Genomic DNA, 25,376 nt, shown 5'->3' with positions numbered 1-25,376 from the left:
CATGAACACTTGAGAAAAAGGTGTATCCTGCTGTTGTGGGATGTAATGTCCTATAAATGTCTGTTAAGTCTAGCTCCTTTATAGTAATATTCAGATTCTCTATTTCTTTATTGATCCTCTGTCTAGATGTTCTGTCCATTGATGAGAGTGGTGAATTGAAGTCTCCAACTATTATGGTATTTGTGTCTATTTCCCTTTTCAGTGTTTGCAGTGTATTCCTCACGTATTTTGGGGCATTCTGATTCGGTGCGTAAATATTTATGATTGTTATGTCTTCTTGTTTAATTGTTCCTTTTATTAGTATATAGTGTCCTTCTTTGTCTCTTTTAACTGTTTTACATTTGAAGTCTAATTTGTTGGATATTAGTATAGCCACTCCTGCTCTTTTCTGGTTGTTATTTGCATGAAATATCTTTTCCCAACCTTTCACTTTCAACCTATGTTTATCTTTGGGTCTAAGATGTGTTTCCTGTAGACAGCATATCGAAGGATCCTGTTTTTTAATCCATTCTGCCAATCTATGTCTTTTGATTGGGGAATTCAGTCCATTGACATTTAGTGTTATTACTGTTTGGATAATATTTTCCTCTAACATTTTGCCTTTTGTATTATATATATCATATCTGATTTTCCTTCTTTCTACACTCTTTTCCATATCTCTCTCTTCTGTCTTTTTGTATCTGACTCTAGTGCTCCCTTTAGTATTTCTTGCAGAGCTGGTCTCTTGGTCACAAATTCTTTCAGTGACTTTTTGTCTGAGAATGTTTTAATTTCTCCCTCATTTTTGAAGGATAATTTTGCTGGATATAGGAGTCTTGGTTGGCAGTTTTTCTCTTTTAGTATTTTAAATATATCATCCCACTGTCTTCTAGCTTCCATGGTTTCTGCTGAGAAATCTACACAAAGTCTTATTGGGTTTCCCTTGTATGTAATGGATTGTTTTTCTCTTGCTGCCCTCAAGATCTTCTCTTTCTCTTTGACCTCTGACATTCTAACTAGTAAGTGTCTTGGAGAACGCCTATTTGGGTCTAATCTCTTTGGGGTGCGCTGCACTTCTTGGATCTGTAATTTTAGGTCTTTCATAAGAGTTGGGAAATTTTCAGTGATAATTTCTTCCATTAGTTTTTCTCCTCCTTTTCCCTTCTCTTCTCCTTCTGGGACACCCACAACACGTATATTTGTGCGGTTCATATTGTCCTTGAGTTCCCTGATACCGTGTTCAAATTTTTCCATTCTTTTCCCTATAGTTTCTGTTTCTTTTTGGAATTCAGATGTTCCATCCTCCAAATCACTAATTCTATCTTCTGTCTCTTTAAATCTATCATTATAGCTATCCATTATTTTTTCTATGTTTGCTACTTTATCCTTCACTTCCATAAGTTCTGCGATTTGTTTTTTCAGTTTTTCTATTTCTTCTTTATGTTCAGCCCATGTCCTCTTCATGTCCTCCCTCAATTTATCGATTTCATTTTTGAAGAGGTTTTCCATTTCTGTTCGTATATTCAGCATTAGTTGTCTCAGCTCTTGTGTCTCATTTGAGCTATTGGTTTGTTCCTTTGACTGAGCCATATTCTCAATCTTCTGAGCGTGGACAGTTATCTTCTGCTGCTGGCGTCTGGGCATTTATTCAGATTTCTCTTGGTGTTGGACCCAGCAAGGTTGTAATATTTTTCTGTGAAATCTCTGGGTTCTGTTTTTCTTATCCTGCCCAGTAGGTGGCGCTCGTGGCACACGTTTGTCTGCGGGTCCCACCAGTAAAAGGTGCTGTGGGACCTTTAACTTTGGAAAACTCTCGCCGTCCTGGGGGTTCGCTAGCCGAAGCGACTTGAGCCGGCCCAGGGTCCGAACGCAGGGAGGGTGTCCGAACGCAGGGAGGGTTGCTGGTCGCCGCAGTCAGGGAAAGAGCCCGTCCGAATTTCCTAGTCGGCCCTGGGCAACAAGCGTGGCGGGAGGGCGCCAGCGGCAGCGGCCCGCCCGAGAGAGTGCACGTTCCCCGGGAGTCACGGGTTTGGAAGGGGCCTCCCCCACCCGTCACCGTTCTCCGCGGCCTGGGGGTTTCCGATCCAATTCTCTCAGTTGGTCCGGGAGCTGCGCGTGGTGTGGGCGCCAGTCGCCTTGGTTTCAGGGGACCACCTCTCCAATTCTCCCAGCCGGCCCGGGAAGGGGGAAGGGAGTAACTCCGGCCGCTTGCCACCCCGCCCGGTAAGGCCCGCGCGCCTCGGCGATCTCACCCGAGCTGCTTCTCTCAGCCAGCCAGCCGTTCCAGGATGGGGTACGCTGTCTTTTTTATCTCTGTTGTGGCTTTGGGCACTTTCTGTATCGTTTCTACTCCCCTAGTAGGTGTCCTGGAGAAGAAACTAAGATCCGCGCGTCTTACTAAGCCGCCATCTTCCTCTATTTTTTTTTAATTCTCTGTTTTAGTTTGCAAAAGCAGCCAGAATGCAGTATATCAGATACTGAATGGGTATTTTTTTTTTTTTCACATGGGCAGGCACCAGGAAACAAACCCACGTCCTCTGGCATCGCAGTCAAGCATTCCTGCCTGCTGAGCCACCGTGGCACCCGGTATTTTTTTTTTAACTTTTAAAAATGGTATCATATAACATACATACAAAGCAAAGAAAGAAAAAAGCAGTAGTTTTCAAAACAATCTTCAAGAAGTAGTTACAGGACAGTTTCCCGAGTTTGTCGTGGGCCACGATACCATCATCTCATTTTTTTCCTTCTAGCTGATCCAGAACTTTGGAGACTAGAAGGAATATATATATTTATCATCACTTTTGTTTTTCTTTTTTTGTGGAAAACAACACATATACTAAGAAACAATAAATTTCAAAGCTCAGCACAACAATTAGTTATAGAATAGTTTTCAGAGTTTAAACGGATAAAATAATTCCATAATTTTAGGTTTTTACTCCTAGCTGCTCTAAAATACTGGAGAGGAGACTAAAGGAAATATCAACACAGTGATTCAGCAAACATGCTTATTTATTAAACCCTACTTCTCTCCCATCACTTTTGATCTTTCTATCCCAATCTTTAGGAATATTTGGGCTCTGGCCATTCCCAATTTTTCATGTTGGAAGGGGCTGTCAATAATATGGGGTAGGGAGATGGAGTTGGCTGATATTCTGGAGAGGCTGGGCCTTCTAGGTTTCAGGATTTATCTGGTCCAGGGACCCATCTGGAAGTTGTAGGTTTCTGGAAAGTTACCCTAATGCATGGAACCTTTGTAGAATCTTACATATTGCCGTAGATGTTCTTTAGGATTGGCTGGAATGGTTTTGGTTGGGATTTGGCAAGTTATGATAGATAGCAATGTCTAACCAAAACTTGTATGAGAGTGACCTCCAGAGTAACCTCTCGACTCTATTTGAGCTCTCCCAACCACTGATATGTTATTAGTACGTCTTTTCCCCCTTTTGGTCAGGAGAGAATTGTTGATTTTACAGTGCCAGGGCCAGACTCATCCCTGGGAATCATCTCCAGTGCCACCAGGGAGACTTTCATCCCTGGATGTCATGTCCTATGTAGGGGAGAGAACAATGATTTCACTTGCAGAGTTGGGCTTGGAGAGAGTGAGGCCACATTTGAGCAACAAAAGAGGTCCTCCAGAATAACTGTTATGCGTACCTATAGGTTGGTTAAGCTTCTCTGCTACGTACATAAGCTTCACAAGAGTAAGCCTCAAGATCAAGGGCTTGATCACCTTGTTCCAAGAGATATCACATGTAACATTTTCTCACATCCTCTAGGCTCCTAGTTGTACTATTCAGCAGTCTGCACTCATTTGGGTGGGTGGCGGGGGTGGGGTGGGGTAGCAGGTTTCTCTTTTACAGTTTTTTAAAATTTGAGATATAATTTACATAGAATAAAACACACATCTTAGTTGTTGAGTTCATGAGTTTTGACATTGTTTACTGTTGGGTAGCAGGCAATCAAAACAAGACCATTGTTCACCCAATCTACTTTTCAGTGCTTCCTTCAACCACCTGCATTCATTAGATATCATGTATAATGCCCAAAGTCCACAGTCCATCAACACTCTCAATTTTAAATAATTTCATTGTTCCTGAGAGAAAGATAACCGATAAACACACCCTCACCAAATAGGAAATCTAAACCTCCCCTTAACTCTTGTCACTTCACCCTTTATTTACCCCTGCTTTTGCCATGGTACTGCTAATGCTTTCATGTTAAACATAGCCCATAGCATGCAATAGCAGTTTTCCCCCTGTACCCTGGACTTAAACACTCTTTGTACAGGAATCATACCTTTGAAGTAGTTCTTGCAAGAACTAATTTATATTTCTAGTGTTAAATCAATGGGACACATAGGTTTATACAACCCCTTTCAATCTTGTTTACATTCAATATGACCCACTAGAGAACTGCCTTCATGTCCGTCTATTCCCTTACATTTCAAATCAACCTCATTAGCTAACCTTTCACCCATCTCTATCTTCTATGTATCTCCAAGTCCCTTATGTTCTGTATTATAAATCTCTGATTTTATTTTTACCATGGTCCATAACAATGAAGTCATACAGTATCTATCCTATTGTGTCTGGCTTATTTCTCTCAGTATTGTGTCCTCCAAGCTCATCCATCTTGTCACATTCTTCAGGACATCATTTCATCTTACTGCTGCATAATATTCCATCTTATGTATGTACCAAATTTTGTTAATCCACTCATCTGTTGGTGGGCATTTGGATTGTTTCTGTCTTTTGGCAATTGTGAATAATACTGCCATGAACATCGGTGTGCAAATGTCTATTTGTGTCACTGCTTTCAGCTCTTCTGAGTATGTATCATGTGGTGCGATTTCTGGATTATAGGGTAACTCGATATTTAGTTTTCTAAGGAACCACCAGACTATCTTCTGTAGCAGCTGTACTGTTGTACATTCCCACCAGCAGTGCATAAGTGTCCCAATTTCTCAACATCCTCTCCAATAGTGATAATTTCCTGTTTGTTTAATAGTAGCCATTCTTATAGTTGGGAGGTCATATCTTGTTTTAATCTTGATCTGCATTTCCCTTATAGCTAATGAAAATGAGCATCTCTTCATTTGCTTTTGAGCCATCTGTATTTGCTCTTCAGAAAAATGCCTATTCATGTCTTTAGCCCATTTTATAATTGGGTTATTAGTTCTTTTGTTATTGAGTTGTATGATTTCTTTATATATACCGGCTATTAAATCTTTATTTGATGTGTGATTTCCAAATATTTTCTCCCATTGAGTTGGCTGCCTCTTCACCTTTTTGACACAGTCTTTTGAGGTGCAGAAGCATTTGAGGAGTTCCATTTTTCTATTTTTGAGGAATTCCCGTTTATTTACTTCTATCTTTCATTGCTTGTGCTTTGGGTATAGTTTAGGAAGCTACCTCCTATTGTGAGGTCTTGACAATGTTTCCCTACATTTTCTTCTAGAATCTTTATGATGCTAGTTCTTATATTTAGGTGTTTGATCCACTTTGAGTTAATTTTTGTATAGGATTAAGGTAAGGGTCCTCTTTCATTTTTTGGGTATTTATATCCAGTTCTCCCTTGCCCATTTGTTGAAAAGACTATTTTGTCCCAGTTCAGTGGATTTGGGGGCCTTGTAAAAATTCGGTTGACCATAGATTTGGAGGTCTATTTCTGTACTCTTAATTCTATTCCATTGGTCAGTACTTCTCTCTTTGTGCCAGTACCATGCTGTTTTGACCACTGTGGCTTTATAATAAGTTTTAAAGTCAGGAAGTGTTATCCTCCCACTTTGTTCTTCTTTTTTAAGATGCTTTTAGCTATTCAGGGTCTCTTTCCTTTCAAGATCAATTTGGTAACTAGCTTTTCCAAGTCTTCAAAGTAGGTTGTTGGAATTTTGATTGGTACTACATTGAATCTGTAGATCAATTTAGGTAAAATTGACATCTTAACTATAGTTAGCCTTCCTATGCATGAGCAGGGAATGTCTTTCCTTGATTTCTTTTAGGAATGTTATATAGTTTTCTGTGTACACATCCTTTGCATCCCTAGTTAAGTTCATTCCTAAGTACTTGATTCTTTTAGTTGCTGTTTTGAATGGAATTTTTTCCTTAACTGACTCCTCAGGTCATTCTTATGTATAGAAACATTACTGATTTTTGCACATCAAGTTTATATCCAACCACCTTGCTGAATTTGTTTGTTAGCTCAAGGAACTTTGCTGTAGATTTCTCAGGATTTTCCAAGTATAGTATCATGTCATCTGCAAATAATGAAAGGTTTACTTATTTCCTTTACTTATTCCCTCCCAATTGCATACCTTTTATTTCTTTGTCCTGCCTGATTGCTCTAGTTAGAACTTCTAGCACAGTGTTGAATAATTGTGGTGATGATGGGCATCCTTGTCTCATTCCTGATCTTAGGGGGAATGCTTTCAGTCTCTCGCCATTGAGTACAATGCTGGCAATTGGTTTTTCATATATTCCCCTTATCATATCGAAGAAGTTACCTTTGATGCCTGTCTTTTGAAGTGTTTTTATCAGAAAAGGATGTTGAATTTTGTCAAGTCCTTTTTCAGCATCAATCGAAATAATCATGATTTTTCCCTTTCAGTTTGTTAATGTGCTGTATTACATTAATTGAGTTCCTTGTATCAAACCATCCTTGCATTCCTGGTATAAACCCCACTTAGTCATGGTTTATAATTCTTTTAATGTGTTGTTGGATTCGATTTGCTAGTATTTGTTGAGAATTTTTGCATCTATGTTCATTAGGGAGATTGTCCTGTAGTTTTCCTTTCTTATAGCATCTTTACCCAGTTTTGGTATTAAAATGATATTAGCTTCATAAAATGAGTAGTGTTCCTTTTTCCTCAGTTTTTTGGAAAAGTTTGAACAGGACTGGTATTAGTTCTTTTTGGAATGTTTGATAAAATTCCCCTGTGAAGCCATCTGATCCTGAGCTTTTCTTTGTAGGAAGATTTTTGATGACTGATTGAATCTCTTTACTTTTAATTGGCTAATTGAGATCTTCTATTTCTTCTTGAGTCAGTGTAGCTTGTTTGTGTTTTTTCAGGTATTTGTGCACTTCATCTAAGTTGTCTAGTTTGTTGGCATATATTTCTTCATAGTATCCTCATATTATTTCTTTTATTTTTTCAGGATCTGTGGTAACATACCCTTTCTCATTTCTGATTTTGTTTATTTGCATCCTGTCTCTCTTTTTGTCACTCTTGCTAGTGGCCCATCAATTTTATTGATTTTTCTCAAAGAACCAAGTTTTGGTTTTATTGTTTCTTTCTCTAGTTCTTTTGTTCTCCTATTTATTTATTTAACTCTCCTTTAATCTTTGTTATTTTTATTCTTCTATTTGCTTTGGGGTTAGTTTGCTGTTCTTTCTCAAGTTCCTCCAGGTGAGCAGTTAATGTCCTTGAGTTTTGCTCTTCCTTGTTTTTTTTTTTTTTTTTTTTTTTTTTTTTTTTTTTTTTTTAAAGACAGAGAGAAGGAAGGAAGGATAGAAGGAAGGAAGGAAGGAAGAAAGGGAAACATCTTTTAAACATTTGCTTGTTTTATTGTATTCTGTTTCTCCGTTTTTGGTACATGGGCTGGGGCCGGGAATCGAACCGAGGTCCTCCGGCATAGCAGGCAAGCACTTTGCCCGCTGAGCCACCGCGGCCCGCCCGCTCTTCCTTGTTTTTTAATATAGGCATTTAGGGCAATAAATTTCCCTCTCAGCATAGCCTTTGCTGCATCCCATAAGTTCTGATAAGTTGTGTTCTAATTTTCATTTGTCTACAGATAGCTACTGATTTCTCTGGCAATTTCTTCTTTGACCCACTGGTTGTTATCAGAGTATGTTATTTAATCTCCATATATTTGTGAATTTTCTCATTCTTTGGTGGTTATTGAGATCCAGCTTTATTGAATGATTTCAGTGTTTTTAAATTTATAAAGACCTGTGTTGTTCCCCAGCATATGATCTATCCTGGAGAATGTTCTATGAGCACTAGAGAAGAATGTTGTATATCCTGGTGTTTGGGGATGTAATGACCTATATATGTCTCTTTAGGTCTAATTCATTTATCAAGTTACTTTACTTCTCTATTTCCTTGTTGATCTTTTGTCTGGTTGTTCTATCTGTAGAGGAGAGTAGTATATTGAAGTATCCTTTTATAATTGTTGAAACATTTATTGCTCCCTTCAGTTTTGCCAATGTCTGCTTCATGTACTTTGGAGCTCCTTGATTGGGAGCATAAGCGTTTATGATTGTTATTTCTTCTTGGTGAATTTTCCCTTTTATTACTATATAGTGTCCTTCTTTGTTTCTTATGATGTCTTTATATTTAAAGTCTGTTTTGTCCGTTATTAGTATAGCTACTCCTGCTTTCTTTTGGTTATAGCTTGTGTGGAACATCTTTTTCCATCCTTTCACTTTCAATCTATTTGTATCCTTGTGTCTAAGATGAGTCTCTTGTAAGCTGCATATAGCTGGATTGTATTTATTAATCCATTATGCCAATCTGTATATTTTAATTGGTAAGTTTAGCCTTTTAACATTCCAAGTTATTACTGAAAAGGTGTTTCTTGAATCCATCATCTTATCTTTTGGATTTTATTTGTCAGAGCTGTATGTTCTTTTCCCTCTTTCCCTTTTAAGTTACCCTTACTGGTCCTCTTCAATTCTGTGCCCTCCTCCAGACTTCCCTCCCCTGTTTTTTATTTTCAACTGCCAGAGCTCTCTTTAGTATTTCTTGTAGGACTTCTGTTGACAGATTCTTACAGAATTTGTTTGTCTGTGAAAATTTTAATCTTTCCTTCAGCTTTGAAGGATAATTTGGCTGAATAAAGAATTCTTGGCTGTTAAATCTTTGTCTTTCAGGATCTTAAATATATCAAACCACTGCCTTCTTCCCTCCATGATGCCAGTTGAGTAGTCTGAACTCAGTCTTTTTGGTTTCCCTTGAATGTTGTAGATTGTTTTTCTCTTGCTGCTTTCAGGATTTTCTGCCTCTTTTCAACAGTTGACAGACTGATTAGTATGTGTTTTGGGGAAGGCCCATTTGGATTTATTCTATTAGGAGTTCATTGAGCTTCTTGACTTGTATATTTACGTTTTTTAAAAGGGTTGGGAAATTTCCCCCCATTGTATCCTCAGCTAATCTTACTAGCCTTTACTCTTCTCATCTCTTCTGGGACACCAGTGATTCTTAATATTTGTACATTTTGTTTTGACCATCATTTCCTGAAGATCCAATTCAAATTTTTGTATCTTTTTGCCATTTGCTGTTTTGAGTGCTTAAAATCAGTTGTCCTGTCCTCTAGTTCACTTATTCTTTCTTTCTTCTTCCTCTTCAAATCTGCTTTTATGTGTCTCTATTATGTTTTTCTTTTTTTTGTGGGGCGGGGGTGCATTGTCAAGGAATTGAACCTGGGTCTCCCACATGGAAGGCAAGCATTCTACCACTGAACAACTCTAGTATGTTTTGTATTTGTTCTACAGCATGTTTAATCTCTGTGATATCTCCTATTTTTCTATTTATTCTTTCAGATTTTCTTTATGCTCTTATAGTATCTTCTTGATTTCCTTTATGTCATTAGGGATCCTATTTATTTTATTTCATAGAGTTATATGAACAACTTTGATTAGTTGTTCCTACATCTATGTCTCCTCTGGTGTTTAAATTTTGTTTATAGGGTAGGCTATATCTGTCTACATCATGGTCTGTTTATTTTCTGCTGTCTTTGTGGCATGTAAATATTTTTATTGGTTTACTTTGGAAGTTGATTTCCTTCAGTAGTCTAAAGCCTTGTATTTGTGGGATGGATGTGGTGCAGGATGCACAACAGTGTGGTGATGCATTGCAGCACAGGTATACGTGCAGGTTGGGAATGCTATGCTGATGCCTGTGAGCGTGGGTGCCCAGCGGTGGGGGAGGATGTGGTTGTGCAGGTGCACAGACCTGGGGGGCAGGACCCTGGTGTGTACTGTCTAGGTGTGGGGCTCTTTGTATGCCTGCACAGAGCTAAGGCTGTGGGTTGGCAGTTCGCCTGCATGGGCTGGGGGTGGATGTGGCCTGGCTGTGCAGGTCAGCATTTTCTCATAGCAGGGGCCATAACTGTGGACCGTGTGCATACATGTATGTGGGAATATTGTAAACTGATGTACCCATACACAGACCTCGGAGGGGCAGGGGCTGCTGAGTGACTGTATGGGCTGGGGGCGGGTGTAGCCTGGGTATTGAGGTAAGTGTCAGCAGCCTTTAGGTGCTGACGACTGCCTGCGGGGGGCAGGAACTGGAGGTTGGGCTCAGGAGGGGTGGGGTGAGATTGTACTGGCACTGGAGGGGTGGGTTGGGCTGTGCTTGGGGTGACGGTGTGGGTGGGTATGTGCATGAGGGGTTTGCAGGATAGGGGCACTTGGAGCATGAAGAGTAGAGGCAGATGGCAGGGTTCAGGTGTGGGGTTGTGGGGTGAGTTGCCAGTTGCAGGGCTTCACCAGTAAGGGTAATGTATTTGAAGGAGTGTAGCTTGGCTTACTTTATGGTCCCTATCTCCCTGTCTGTGCACTCCTTAGGGCTCTGGGCTTCCATGTTAGGCTTTTTGCTCCAGCTGGGTGGTCTCTGGTTCTCTGCTTCTCAGTTCCTCAGCTTTTGCAACCAGGGCTGCCCTTTGGTGACACTCCCAGACACTTGCACCCTGGAATCGCTGTCTCAGTAGAAATTTTACATTGCAAGTTTAGAGTTCTAAGGCTGTGAAAATGTCCAAATTAAGGCAAAACTATTGTGCTTGTTCGAAAGGATGTATGTCCCCTAGAAAAGTCATGTTTTAATCTAAATCCCATTTCATAAAAGCAGAATAATTCCTATTCAATACTATATGTTTGAAACTGTAATCAGATCATCTCCTGGAGATGTGATTTAATCATGAGTGGTTGTTAAGCTGGATTAGGTGATGACATGTCTCCACCGATTTGGGTTGGTCATGATAAGTTTCTGGAGTTCTATAAAAGAGGAAGCATTTTGGGGAATGAAGGAGATTTGAAGAGAGCAGAGAATGCTGCAGCACCACAAAGCAGAGAGTCCATGAGCCAGCGACCTTTGGAGATGAAGGAAAATGCATCCCCGGGAGCTTCATGAAACCGGAAGCCAGGAGAGAAAGCTAGCAGATGACACTGTGTTCGCCATGTGCCCTTCCAGATGAGAGAGAAGCCCCGACTATGTTCGCCATGTGCCTTCTCACTTGAGAGAGAAACCATGAACTTCATCGGCCTTCTTGAACCAAGGTATCTTTCCCTGGATGGATACCTTTGATTAGACATTTCTATAGACTTGTTTTAATTGGGACATTTTTTCGGCCTTAGAATTGTAAATGGGCAACTTACTAAATTCCCCTTTTTAAAAGCCATTCCCTTTCTGGTATATTGCATTCTGGCATCTAGCAAACTAGAATAGCTATGAAAATGCCAAACTGAGGCATCCAGGAAAAGATACATGGGCTCAAGAAGGCCTATGACGTTTGGGATTTCTCTCTTGGCTGGAAAGGCACATGGCAGTGTCTTCTAGCTTTCGCTTCAGGCTTCTTCAGCTGTATCACCAGTAGCATTTTCCTTATGCATCTCCAAAAGTCTCTGGCAGTGTGGGCTCTGTTATTTCTGTTAACTCTCAAGCTTTTTCTATAAGCAAACCCACCTTGAATAAGTGGAGACACGTCTCCATGGAAAACATCTAATCAAAACTTACCACCCATAACTGGGGGCCACATCCGCATGAAAACAATGAAAAAGATCCTACCCAGGAATACTGAATGAGGATTAAAGAACTTGGCTTTTCTGGGGTATATAACAGATTCAAAAGGGCACGTTTTTTATTTTATTTATTTCTGCTCTAATCTTTGTTATGTTTTCCTTCTGCTTGCTTTGGGATTAGTCTGCTGTTTGGTCTCTACTTTTTCCACTAACTCAGCTAGGCTGTTTTTGTTAGATCTTATTTCCTTTTTAATGTGGGCATTTAGGGCTATGAACATACTTTTCAACACTGCCTGTGCTGCATCCCATAAGTCTTGATATGTTGCGTATTCGTTTTCATTTGTCACAGGATATTTACAAATTTCTTTTGCAATTTCTTCTTTGACCCAAGTGGCTGTACCATTTTAATTCTCACCAGCAGAGAATACCTATTGCTGTTTCTCCACCTCCATTCTACCCTTACAGTTTTCTTTTTAAGAGCAGCCATTCTAATAGGTGTGAAATGATATTGTGGTTTTGATTTAAATTTCCTAAATAATTGGTGATGTTGAACATCTTTTCATGTACTTTTTAGCCATTTGCATATTCTCTTTGAAGAAATGTATATTCAAGTCTTTTGCCCATTTTTTAATTGGGTTTTTTTTTTACAGTATAAGTTCTTTACATCCTTGGTTAAATTTATTCCTAGTTATTTGATTCTTTTAGTTGCTATTGTAAATGGAATATTTTTCTTGATTTCCTTTTCAGATTGTTCCTTAAGCTAGTGTATAAAAACTCATCTTATTTTGAGGTATTGTTCTTGTACCCTGCCACTTTGCTGAATTCATTTATTAGCTCCAGCAGCTTTCTTGTAGATTTTTTGGAACTTTCTATGTAAATGATCATATCTTCTACAAATTGTGAAAGTTTTACTTCTACCTTTCCAATTTGGATACCTTTTATTTCCTTTTCTGGACTTTTTGCTCTGGCTAGAACTTTCAATATGGTGTAGACTAACAGTGGTGATAGTGGGTAGCCTTGTCTTGTTCCATATCTTAGAGGGAAAGCTTTTAGTCTTTCACCTTTGAGTGTGATGTTAGCTGTGGGTGTCTTGTATATGATCTTTACCATGTTGAGGAAATTTACTTCTGTTCCTAGTTTTCTAAGTGATTTTATCCAGAAAGGATGCTAGATTTCATCAAATGTCTTTTTTGCATCAATTGAGATCATCATGTGTTTTTCTCCTTCATTTTGTTAATGTGGTGTTTTACATTAATTGATTTTCTTATGTTGAACCACTCTTGCATATCTGGGATAAATCCTGCTTGATTATGGTATTCAATTCTTTTAAAGTTGCTGCTGGATTTTATTTACAAGTATTTTGTTTAGGATTTTTGCATTTGTATTCATAAATACATTGATCTGTAATTTTCTTTTCTTGTGTTATCTTTATCTGACTTTGGTAAGAGGTGATGTTGGCCTCACTGAGTATGTTAGGTAGTGTTCATTCAATTTTTTGGAAGAGTTTTTGCAAAATTGTTATTAATTGTTCTTGGAATGATTGGTAGAATTCACCTATGAAACCATCTGGTGCTGGGCTTTTCTTTGTTGGAAGGTTTTTGATTACTTATTCATTCTCTTATTTGTAATTGGTCTGTTGAAATCTTCAATTTCTTTTGGCATCAGTGTAGTCTCTTTGTGTGTTTCTAGGAATTTGTCCATTTCATCTAGGTTGTTTAATTTGTGACATACAGTTGTTCTTAGTATTCTCTAATGATCATTTTTATTTCTTTGGGTTCAGTAGTAATGTTCCCCTCTCAATTCTGATTTTATTTATTTATATCTTTTGTCTGTATTGTCAGTCTAGTTAGTAGTTTGCCTATTTTATTGATCTTTTCATGGTAATCTTTTGGTTTTGTTCATGCTCTTTTTTTTTATTCTTATTTTCTTTATTTCTGCTCTAATCTTTGTTATTTCTTTCCTTCTGCTTATTTTATGTTTAGTTTGCTGTTCTTTTTCTAATTCTAGGTGTGCAATTAGATCTTTGATTTTAGCTCTTTCTTGTTTTTCAATATATGCATTTACAGAAAAAAGCATGATCCAACTACATGCTGTTTACAAGAGACTTACCTTAGACTGAAAAATGCAAATAACTTGTAAGTGAAAGGACAGAAAAAGATATTCAATACAAATACTAACCAACAAAGAGCTTATGTAGCTATACTAATATTGGACAAAATAGGCTTTAAGTCAAAAGCTGTTACAAGACAAATAAATTTCCCTCTAAGCACAGTGTTTGCTGCATCCTATATGTTTTTGTATGTTTTGTTCATTCGTATATTCTGCTGTTTTGGGATACAGAGTTCTGTATATGTCTGTTGGTCTAGTTAATTTATCATATTATTAAAGTTCTCTGTTTATTAATCTTCTGTCTAGATGTTCTATCTATTGATGAGAGTGGTGTATTGAAGTCTCCAACTATTAATATTAAGGCACCTTTTTTCCTTTAGTTTGCCAGAGTTTGCCTTAGGTATTTTGGGGCACCATGGTTAGGTGCCTAAATATGTATGATTGTTATTTCTTCTTTGTCTCTTGTAACAGCCTGTTTTCAAATTGATATATGTTATATATTCACTTACTATGTAATCATCTAAAGTGTACAGTCAATGGTTGACAGTATTATCAAACAGCTGTGCATTTATCATCACAGTCGAATTTTTTCTTTTTTTTTTGAAAAATAACATATACAAAAAAAAATAAATTTCAAAGCGCATCAAAAAAATTTCAAAGCACACCATAACAATTAGGTATAGAACAGATTTCAGAGTTTGGTGTGGGTTACAATTCCACCATTTTAGGTTTTTACTTCTAGCTGCTCTAAGATACTGAAAAGTAAAGGAAATATCAGTATATTGATTCAGCAATCGTACTCATTTGTTAAACCCTACCTTCTCTGTATAACTCTACAATCACCTTTCTCTTTCTCTTCAGGCATATTTTGGGCTTGCCCATTCTAGCTGTTTCATGTTGGAAGGGGCTGTCTGTAATATGGAGTAGGGAGATGGAACTAGTTGATGTTCTGGAGAGGCTGGCCCCTTTGCATTTTAGGACTTATCTGGTCCAGGGATTCATCTGGAGATTGTAGGTTTCTGGAAAGTTACTTTGTAGAATTTTACATGATGCCCTAGGTGTTCTTTAGGATGGGGAGGAATGGTTTTGGTTCAGGATTGGCAAGCTATGATAGGTAGCAGTGTCTAACAGAAGCTTGCGTAAGAGTGACCTCCAGAGTAGCCGCTTCACTCTATTTGAACTCTCTCAGCCACTGATACCTTATTTGTCTTGTAACAGCTTTTGACTTAAAGCCTATTTTGTCCAATATTAGTATAGCTACATAAGCTCTTTGTTGGTTAGTATTTGTATTGAATATCTTTTTCTGTCCTTTCACTTACAAGTTATTTGCATTTTTCAGTCTAAGGTAAGTCTCTTGTAAACAGCATGTAGTTGGATCATGCTTTTTTTTTAATCTGTTCTGCCAATTTGTTTCTTTTTTTGGCGGGGGAGTTTAATTCATTAATATTGCACATTATTACTGTAAAGGCATTTTGTCCTTTGGTTTTTATATGTCATATCTTTTCTTTGCCTCTCTTTTCCTTTATTACAGCCTACTGTTCTGTAGAGTTGATGTTTTATGCTGTATCTGACTTTTCCCTTTCTCATTTCTGCGTCTGTATATGTTTAAAATAACTTTGTGATTACCCTGGCATTTGTATTATACAGTCTACATCTATAAACTACTAATTTGAAAACATACTAACTTAGTTTCAGTAGTATGCACATTTTTTGCTCCCATATCTATCCCTCAGTTTCTCTTTATAATGTTTTTGTCCCATGTTACTTTTTTATATTTTATATGTCCATTAATAAGGAATATGCCCTTTTCTTGTTCAATTGTATTGTGACTAATGGGAATTAAAAAGTAGCATTGAATATTGAAGATATAATACTGTTGGTTTTGCCTTTACCCTTTTAGTTACCTTTACTGAAGTTCTTAATTTCTTCACATGACTATGGGCTACTGTCTCCTATCTTTCCCCTTCAATCTGTAGAATTCCCTTTAGTATTTCTTGTAGGGCAATCTTTTGTTGATGAACTCTTTCAGTTTCTTTTTATTGTGAATATTTAAAAATCTCCCTCACTTTTGAAGGAGAGTATTGCTGGATAAAGAATTTTTGGCTGGCAGTTTTTCTTTCAGTACCTTAAATAATCATACCAGTACCTTCTCGCTTCCATGGTTTCTGATGAGAAATCAGAATTTGTTTTTATTGAGGATCCCTTGTACATGATGAGCTACTTTTCTCTTTCTGCTTTCAGAATTCTCTCTTTATGTTTGATATTTGACATTTTGATTAGTATATGTCTCAGAATAGGTCTATTAGGGTTTATTCCACTTTTTGGTGCATTAAGCTTCTTGAATGTGTATATTTATGTCTTTCATAAGAGTTGGGAAGTTTTTAGACATTATTTCCTCAAGTATTCTTTCTACCCCTTTTCTCTTCCCTCCTACTTTTGGGACACCTATGATATGTATGTTTATATGCTGTCACACAGATCCCTAAGATGCACTACTCAATTTTTTCTATTCTTTTCTCTCTCTGTTCTTACTGTGTATTTTTATTGTCCTGTCTTCTAAAATTAGAGAACCAGAGAAATTCTTTCTTTTGCCTGTTCAAATCTGCTGTTGTGTGTCTCTAGTATATTTTTAATCTCTTTCATTGTGCCTTTCATCCCCATAATTTCTTTCTTTTTTTTTTTTTTTGGTATACTGTATGGTGGGGGTCATATTTCATTCTTCTTCCATATCCCCTTATTGCAGCACCATTTGTTGAATTTTTGTTTGGTTTTTCATTTGTTTGTTTGCTTGTTTCTTTGTTTGTTTGTTTGGGATGTGCATAGACCAGGAATTGACCCTGGGTCTCCCGCATGGCAGACAAGAATTCTACCACTGAACTACCCTTGCACCCCCTGTTGTGTTTTTTTTTGTATGCTGTATGGTGGGGTCACATTTCATTATTTTTCCATGTGAGTATCTTGTTATTGCAGCACCATTTATTGAATATTTGTTTGGTTTGTTTACTTTTTTGGGGGAAGTGCATGGACCGTTTTTTTAAACTTTTGAATTCTTTCTTATGCTTACATGTGTGAGTTTAGCCCCTCCCCCACCTCCACTTTTTTTCCCCCTATGAGACTTTTATGCCTCTAGTTTTCTCTCTGTATACTGCTCTGCAGATACATATGGGGGTCAATCCAGAAAGGTGTGGCAATCCCAAAATGTCCATGTCACATTTAGATCATTTAGCAAACAGTGACTGGATTGACCGAGTGCACTTCTTGCCAGTAGGTCTACCCTGGTCTCTCTTTTTTCCCCTGGGGGTCCTTTTGTATTTGGAACTCCTTCGCTGCTTGTGCACTGCCCTGGGCTTCTGTGGTCTGTGCTTCATTCTTGTGCATGGAAATGTGTGATGTTTCTAACTTGCTTCTGTGAATGGCTCTATAGTTTGTATCTGTGACAGGTTAGACACTGGCCATGCTGTGTCTCCACAATTCCTAAGCTGCACTGGACCAAGTAAGGGGGAGTGGTCTGGGCTGGTGGTTCCAGGAAGAAAATCTCCTACCTTTCCTTGGAGTTTATTCTTCTTTTTCTTTAATTCAGCATTTTTGGAGTTCTTCTCCAGTCTCTGTCATCCTCCAGAGTTCGAAGTAAGTAGAATTTGTCCTTTTATTATTTGATACTGATGGAAGACTTTTATACATCTGTATCAAACTTTACTTTGCCATGTTGATGACATGACTATTAGACATGATTTTGTGGCTAAGATCAGTGCCATAATCCAAAAAAACAGAAAAATATTATTTAAGAATTAAAATCTGGTGTTATGAAATTATGTTTTACATATAGCTTCTGGGGCAATTTTCACAATATAAATTGAAGGCATTGGTTGACCTTCTCTTAGCCTGATGGCAACATAGCTGGAAATATTATGCATCATTAAAGCTTTATTGGAATTTTGCATACTTGGAGATATTTCAAGTATGCAGATTAAATAATCTGCAGATTAAAGACTCCCTGAGTTCAGATGAACACAATTCTTAGCTCTAATTTCATTTGTTCAGTGATCTGTTATGCTCTCAGTAGGAAAACAAGAATGGTGCATTTAAAATTGGAATCAACAACTGAACTAACTGTACTCTCCTCTTTTTAGTACATGGAAAGGCCTTCTAAGCATATTATTAGTTTCAGTAGTTTGACAATATTAGAGAATTATTTTGGGCTTATCACAATTTAAAGATCCATAGAGTTGGAGTCAGATAATTTGGATATAGAATTAGCTGTGTTGTTGATGGACAGTATCACAGTGGGCAGATCACTTAAGCCTTCCCTAACAAACATGTACTGTTACAGTTTGACTTGATTATATATGATTATGTTTTCACACACATTTTAGCCCAAACAAACAAATGGTTTATTTAGTTTTAAAAATATGACTGTAGTAGTATAGTCAGATGACCTGGAAAGGCTTTTCAGCACTGCAGGAGACCTTTGTGACAGCTGGAGAAAGTCTCTTTGGTATTTAAATATGCTTATTAACTGAGCAAAATCTATCAAACCAGAGAAAGCTGGAGAAACATTACTGATCTCTTAATTCTGAGTGAGCAGCACTGCTCTGGGTTGCACAGCCATGCTTTATATTCCTTCTGGGCGTATAATACATATCCACTTTAACAAGAATGGGCAGAATGAAGAGATTCAGCTTAACAGGATACATACTAAACTCTTAATGAATGTAGTAGAAAGTGTCTTAACCAGTCTCACTTGAACTCATGCAGTGGATTAACCAGTCTCATAATTCCCTCTGTTAGTCCCATCTGACTGTGCTCATGGGGATGCACAGTATTTGCAACTGGTAAGCTACTCTCTAGTATGCCAGTGTACTTCTGTCCCTGCTAGGTGAGTTGTGTGCTTACCAAGAATCAGTTGTATGTATTTACAAAACTTCTATTGTATTTGTACATATTATTGTAGTTAAACAATTGCAGATTGCATATGCCTTTGTAATATGAGTGTGAAAAGAGAATCATTATTTCTATTAAAGTTAAGTTGAATGTTTTAAAAATACTTGATAAATGGTAAGCACTGAACAACTGATGTGATGAGACAAGTAAAAGATATGGAAGAAAACTGTACAAATATAGAAGGATTTTCCCCTCAATTTCTCTGCAGATGTTTTTTTTTTTTCTGGGGGTGTGGGGTAGGTTCATGGTCTGGGAATCGAACCTCAGTCTCCTGCATGCATGGCACTTTACAGATGTCTTTAAATTCATGCTGTAGTTAAAAGAAAGTTGAACTGCAAATCATAGATGATGCTTTATGGACGTGGTTCATGAATACGTTTGAAATTAAAATAGTCTATATCTTTTTAAAGTATATAAGGTAAAGTAAATATACTTTAACGTAACTTTCGCTTAACTGACCAGTTATTGGTCCTAATCTCACTGGGTAAGAGGTAATTCTTATGTTTAATAGTTGAACACACTCAATATATTCACACCTTTGGAAGACTGTGGAATTTGTAGTTTGGACATGTTTTCCCTATATTTCCTGCTAAGCCCTCCATTGCTCCTTTTTACCTGTGTTTTCCCATCTTAGAAGTGAGAATGGTGATTCTTCCTTTAAGCTTACAGAAAAGGGTAAAATTTAAATAAGATGTGGATATGAAAACACTTTAGAAATAGTATACTATATTCTATACTATAAATGCTACAATCCTTTTATTTATAATAGGGAGTCTTTAACTCATGTAGTTTAAGAAAATGCCCATGTTTTCATAGACTCAGGATTTATATTCAAAATCAATAGCTGTTTTGCTTTTTTCATTTGGCATTTTGAAACACTATGGTTTGAGGAGTATATAATGCTCTTTTTCCCTAGTAAGAGGAAATTTTTTGTCAAATTGAACATGATGGATTAATTTCAGTGGTTTGGAAGATGTTGAAGATATTAAAGAATCTGTTGGTCTCAGCCCCTGTGTGCTATTACAGTTTAAAACCCCTTAGACTCAGAGTCAGACTACCTGTGTCTGGTATCATTTGTGTTCTTTATAGTTCTTTGGTGTTCTGATACTATATATTATATTTCACAGGGATTTTTAAAAAGATTCCTTTGATGAACAGACAACTTTAGGTTTAATTTACATAAAAGCATTAGCTGTTTTTAGTACTCTGTTTTCATGAACCGCTTTATAACACTTTTCATCTTGGGAAATGAAGCTACTGTCATACAATTCTTTATTATATGCATGTGTTTTAGCCTTTAATTGATAATTAGCTTTTGGCTGTAATGATTTAGTAAACACACACACACACAGACAAACAGACTTTGGAGTCAGAGGGACCTGTTTGAATCCTGTGTCTGTCAAATCACCATATGTGCGGACCTTTGGAAAGTTATTTAATCCTCTTTTAAACCTCTGTTTTCACATGTCTCTAATAGTATGATAATATGTCTCGCAGGGTTAATGTGAAGGTAAAAGGACATGTGAAGTGCGTGTGCATAAAGCATAGCAGACACTCAGTAAATATTCCCTTCCTCTTGACCAAAGAGAAAAATTGACCTATGGTGCTAGCATTACAAGCTGAAAATCTTGACAAGCTACACATCCATTGACTTGATGTGGTAGGTTTCAAGGCCATTTGCAGTGAAATAGATATAAAAGGGATGTAGCATTTGCTTTTGCGAGCTATCATTTCTAAGATTAGTGGCTCATTTCTTATGTACCAGTTAGTATTGTTGGATCTTTAGGATTTGACCATTTAGTTTTATGTGACTCTGAGTACTGACTTTGAGTTTTTGAATGATAACTGGAGGGAGAGGAGCCAGATGAAGGCTGTAGAAAAGAATGAATAAATAAAATCTATTTGGCCTTTCTGGCTGAAGTAGTCTTCTCTTAATGTAAGCCTGAGCTACGTATCACATCCTTTTTATTACATGGAGATTTAAAAAATGCATTTACCTTAGTGTTCAGTTACATTTCTTTGCTTAAAAATTTTCATCTTGCATCTTTTGTTTATTTCTCCAGCCTCTGTTCCATCCCTGACCCACCTGTGTCGTTTGAAAATTCGGTCCAGTCTAAAACGAGAACAGCTACAATCTGACAGTTTTATCCGTCAGTTGCCGCTACCCAGCAGCCTGCATGATTATTTGCTGTATGCAGAGGTTCTGAGGGTGAATGAGATTCCAGAACTGGCAGTTATTCAAGAAGGAGAAATCAGTGAAGCTACTTAATTCATTTCTTACTACCAAAAGAAAAGAACCATGGAGTACAAATTCTTGATGATTTTATAGTTGCAAAAGCTGTGGTTTTTAATATGAATGTTTACAAACTGGGGTTCCCAGCAAAAAATATTATAAACACCTTTTATTGCAGTTTTAGTGCCAGCATGTCTTATGTTATAATTTTCATTTGCCTGACCATATTCTGTTTATTATGTTAATGAATAGTAAAACTGCTTCTAGTGCTTAACATGGCATGTTTCCACCTATGATTCTGTATTTATATATGCTAGGAGCTTAGAATGGAAGACACAAAATTTCACTGGATATGTATACAGTTTCAACTAATAAGGGGTTGAACCTCTTATTAGTATTAATTGTTTTATTATTTGGAGTTGAATCTCTCATGTTTATAAAAGAACAAGTTTTCCTATTTTGTTGTATTCCATTCTCATCTCCTAATTCAGTTATTTTTAGGAAGGAATTGATGTTCATTGGCTTTTCATATGTAAACTCAGGGAAACATTTTTCTAAAGAATATAGAAAATCAATTATTTTGTTGGTTTTTTTTTCTTCAGTTCTGTTTTTGTACTCAGCAACAAAAAGGCTGCATTATCTAGTCTGCAAAGACAGGAACAGATTTTAACTCCAAGACATGTGGAGCTGAAAAAATTAGGTCAATATTGACATAAATGAGCATTTTGCCATATTTAGAATACCAACAAGAGACTGTGATGGAGCAGTCTTTTTTTTTTTTTTTTTAAAGAAAAGGTGTGTATTCTTGAGTTACTTTGTCCAATTTAAAATTCAAGCTCAAAGCTTAAAAAAATAATAAAACAAAATAAAATTCAATCTCCATTCAGCCCCAGAGCTGTGACAGAGGGGGAGGAACTTTGATTCTAGGAAGGAATGATAGCCAATTCTATTAATATTATAGTGTTTTTCCTTCTTATTATCTAGATGGATTTATCAAATACTCCATGAAATATAGACATCTGAATGAGGTGCTACCTCATTGGTTTTACGGTTGCCGGATCTGAGTCTAGAGTCAGGAAGAGCTGAACCCTGGGTTGGATAAACTGTGGTAAGAGGGTGCAGGAGCAGCCTTGAGAAAAATGTTACGAAAGCCTTACCATCATGATAGGCAACAAGACATAGAGTCTGAAGGAGGCAGCCTTCTGTCCTGTTGGGATCCTGTGGCATAAGGTAGATGAGAATGAGTCAGCCAGTCCATCTCTGATAGATATTTGCTGTTTGTTAAAAATAGTGATGAAAATGGATCAAGTGATGGAAGCATTGTTCTGATTCAGAGGGATGTTTAACTCTGAGCTCAGATTAGAACTACAGTTGCTGCCTGTGGGTGGAGATGGAGTTTGAACATGGAGGTGTAGGGGCAGAAGATTGCATACATAGAGCCTAATAGACATTCTGGTGACTAAAATTAAAATAAAAAAGAAATCTGAACTAAATGTATCTACCATGTAGTATGTGTGTATATATATATATTTAATGTTGTTGTAATCTTTATTTTTCCAAACCTAAGTTTCTGATTTTTAACTCTGTACTAGTTTTTGTTAGGGCCAAATGTACACAGAATGTTTAAATTCAGGGGTGACTCTTTATCTGTGTCTTTTTCATGTTCAAATATATAATAAATGGACTATTAAGAACATACAATTGAGCTCTTTTTCTTAAAAATGTGAAAAATCAATATTTCCTGAACATTTAAAAGCCCTTGATATTCAAACTGGTTCATATGTGTGTGTGTGTGTGTGTGTGTGTGTGTGTGTGTGTATGTGTTTTTTGCATGAGCAGGCACTGGGGATTGAACCCGGATCTCTGGCATGACAGGTGAGAATCCTGCCACTGAGCCACCGTTGCACTGCCCTGAGCCACCATTGCACCTCCCTCATGTGCTTTACTTTATTATATAAAATATATCTTTCTTTAGCTAACTCTTTTATAATGAAGTGTTCATGATTTTTATGATATAACAGGGATTCAGTTAGAAATCTAATATAGAAGTATGTGAAAGTAGGTGAATTACAGTTACAGCTTCTGATCAAAATGATACATGCAGTTAGTATGAACCTTAAGCATTGTCCTATAGGCACCATGATGCTTTAGTACTTTTGGTTTAAAATCCCAGTGAGCCTAATGAAAACTCTACATGTAGTATTTCTCAAATGGTGGTATATCTCAGCCCACATTAGGAAAGGACTTTAAATAACAGTTTCCAAGAATTCACCCTTACTTCATCCCAAACTTTCCTTTAAGGATGCTCTATTTCCTGCTGATCCTACATGCCATAGAATATCTTTTGTCTTACCATTTGATGTAATAGTGATAACCATGAAACTTCCTCCTTTTGCCAAATAGCAGGTGTCTTTATATACAGCCTTATGGTGGCCCTACTTGTAGTAAAGTGGCCATTTTATTGTGATTAAATGTTTTAGACCTAACAATTTTGAGGAAGTAAGAAAAATTATACACTGCTTTCTTCTAAATTTATGAATTTCCTCTTCACATACAACAAATGGAAGTTCAGTTCAACGGCTTCATCTGAATACTTAAAGAGGATCTCTAAGTCAAAGGGGCCCTTAAAATTCTTCCTGTGACTTGGGAATGTAATAGCACCTTGAGTACTACAATTTTGTACCTGATCAAGCTTTTTCTTTATGTACCTTAGCCAAGCTCAAGCCATGAGTTACCCCAAATTCTAAAAGGTGCTAATGAGAAATAATGAGATGTCTCTGGGTTGACATTTTTCCCTAATAACATCTGCCTGAAAGAAACAACCCCTTTCCTATTTGATGAGGAGAATAAAGGTGAGATCTTTGTGATCCTCCTCTTGTCATCTGGTTTTGCCCCAGGGTAGTCATGCAATTGCTTACTTTTTGCATTACTCTGTTGTAACTATGTGTGGTATGTATTTTTAATGAAGCAATTGTAAATACAATTGTTGTAGTAAAGATTAGTATCTGTATGTTTTTTCTGTCTCTTGACTTCTTTTCCATGCATAGTACTAATACATGAAGCAGAATAGTTGGTAATTGCCATTGTTGCACTGAGACTCGTGAATAGCATCCGTTTTATGTCTTTTAAAATCAAATAGTTAGCATTACCTTGTAATCACTGCTTTCCTATGTGGATGATAAAAGTCTATCATGAGTCTTTATAAGGTGCTAATTTATACTCTTCTAACATCATGGAATAGGTGAAGAAGAAAGACCATCTGGTGACTAGTTATGGGTATGATTTGAGTTGAACAATTTAAAAGGTATGACAGGTCAAAGGTTGTTAAATTGGTTCAAATGAAATGTGCCAAAATTACCAATTCCAAATTAGAGTATTTTCATAAATAGATGAATTAATGTGTACTCGATTTTGATTTTGACACTTAAAATTTATTTTTAATTATTTTACACAATAGAAGGTTCAAATCCTCATGGTCTTCGTCTTGCTAAGTTACGTTATTTGGTTACATTAAGCCCATTCTTAAATGTTATAATGTGGTACTTGTTTATATGTGTTTATTAAGGGCCTACTTATTATTTTTAATCATTTTATAATAGAAAATTTCAACCATATAAAAATATAGAATAGTGAATGAATTTCCATGTTCTTGTCGCTTAGCTTTAATAATTATCAACTGATTGCTAATCTTGTTTCCTGATGTCCACCGATTCCACTCTTTCAGCCACAGACATTTTGAAGCGAATGCCAGACATATTCTTTCATCTGTAAATATTTTAGTATGTAGCTCTAAATACAAGAAATCCACTTTTAAAATATAGCTATACTTGTCAGCTGGGACTGTAGTGATCTAATGGCTTGATTGGAGCTGAAGGATTCACTCCGAGATGTTAACAGTTGTTGACTGTAGCCTCAGTTCCTCACCGTATGTACCTCTGCATCGGGGTGCCTGAGTCTGATTATGTTAGCTGACTTCTCCTACAACAAATCATATGAGACTGAAAAAGTAAGGTGAATGCCACAATGCTTTTTATAACCTGTCCTGGAAGTCACATACCATCGTTTCCAAAAAAATTCTATTCATTAAAAGCAAATAATGAAGTATAGTCCACATGTGAAGGGGGAAAAATTAGGCTCGATCTTTTGCAAGGAAGAATATCAAAGAATCTGTGGACATCTTTTTAATCCATGGCACTTCTCTTTAAATTGGTAGTCAAATACAGACAAGACTGGCCATGTATTTGCAGGGCCCAGTGCAAAATAAAAATGCAGGGTCCTCGTTCAAATCTCAAGTAATGACAGGAGAGCATTAAATCAAATGTTGGGCCCTTTTGAGCATGTGACTACACAGGCTGGACACGTATAAAGCCAACCATGC

The 25,376-nt window shown here is 37.0% G+C and overlaps 1 protein-coding gene across 2 annotated transcripts in view; it reads left to right on the top strand.

Annotated features, from left to right (window-relative positions):
* Positions 1-22,723, top strand: part of ASB3 (ankyrin repeat and SOCS box containing 3) — a 173,761-nt gene extending 151,038 nt beyond the window's left edge. For both annotated transcript variants that reach the window (XM_077134213.1, XM_077134214.1), the window contains exon 10: positions 20,829-22,723. In XM_077134213.1, the coding sequence (XP_076990328.1) occupies positions 20,829-21,034 (206 nt within the window). In that variant the 3' untranslated portion in view covers positions 21,035-22,723. The remainder of the gene's footprint in view (positions 1-20,828) is intronic.
* The last annotated feature ends 2,653 nt before the right edge of the window (positions 22,724-25,376 follow it).

Source organism: Tamandua tetradactyla, chromosome 17, assembly GCF_023851605.1.
Source record: "Tamandua tetradactyla isolate mTamTet1 chromosome 17, mTamTet1.pri, whole genome shotgun sequence".
NCBI classification, from domain to species: Eukaryota; Metazoa; Chordata; class Mammalia; order Pilosa; family Myrmecophagidae; genus Tamandua; species Tamandua tetradactyla.
The sequence above is the reverse complement of the archived record's forward strand: the minus strand, read 5'-3'. Positions and strand labels throughout refer to the sequence as shown.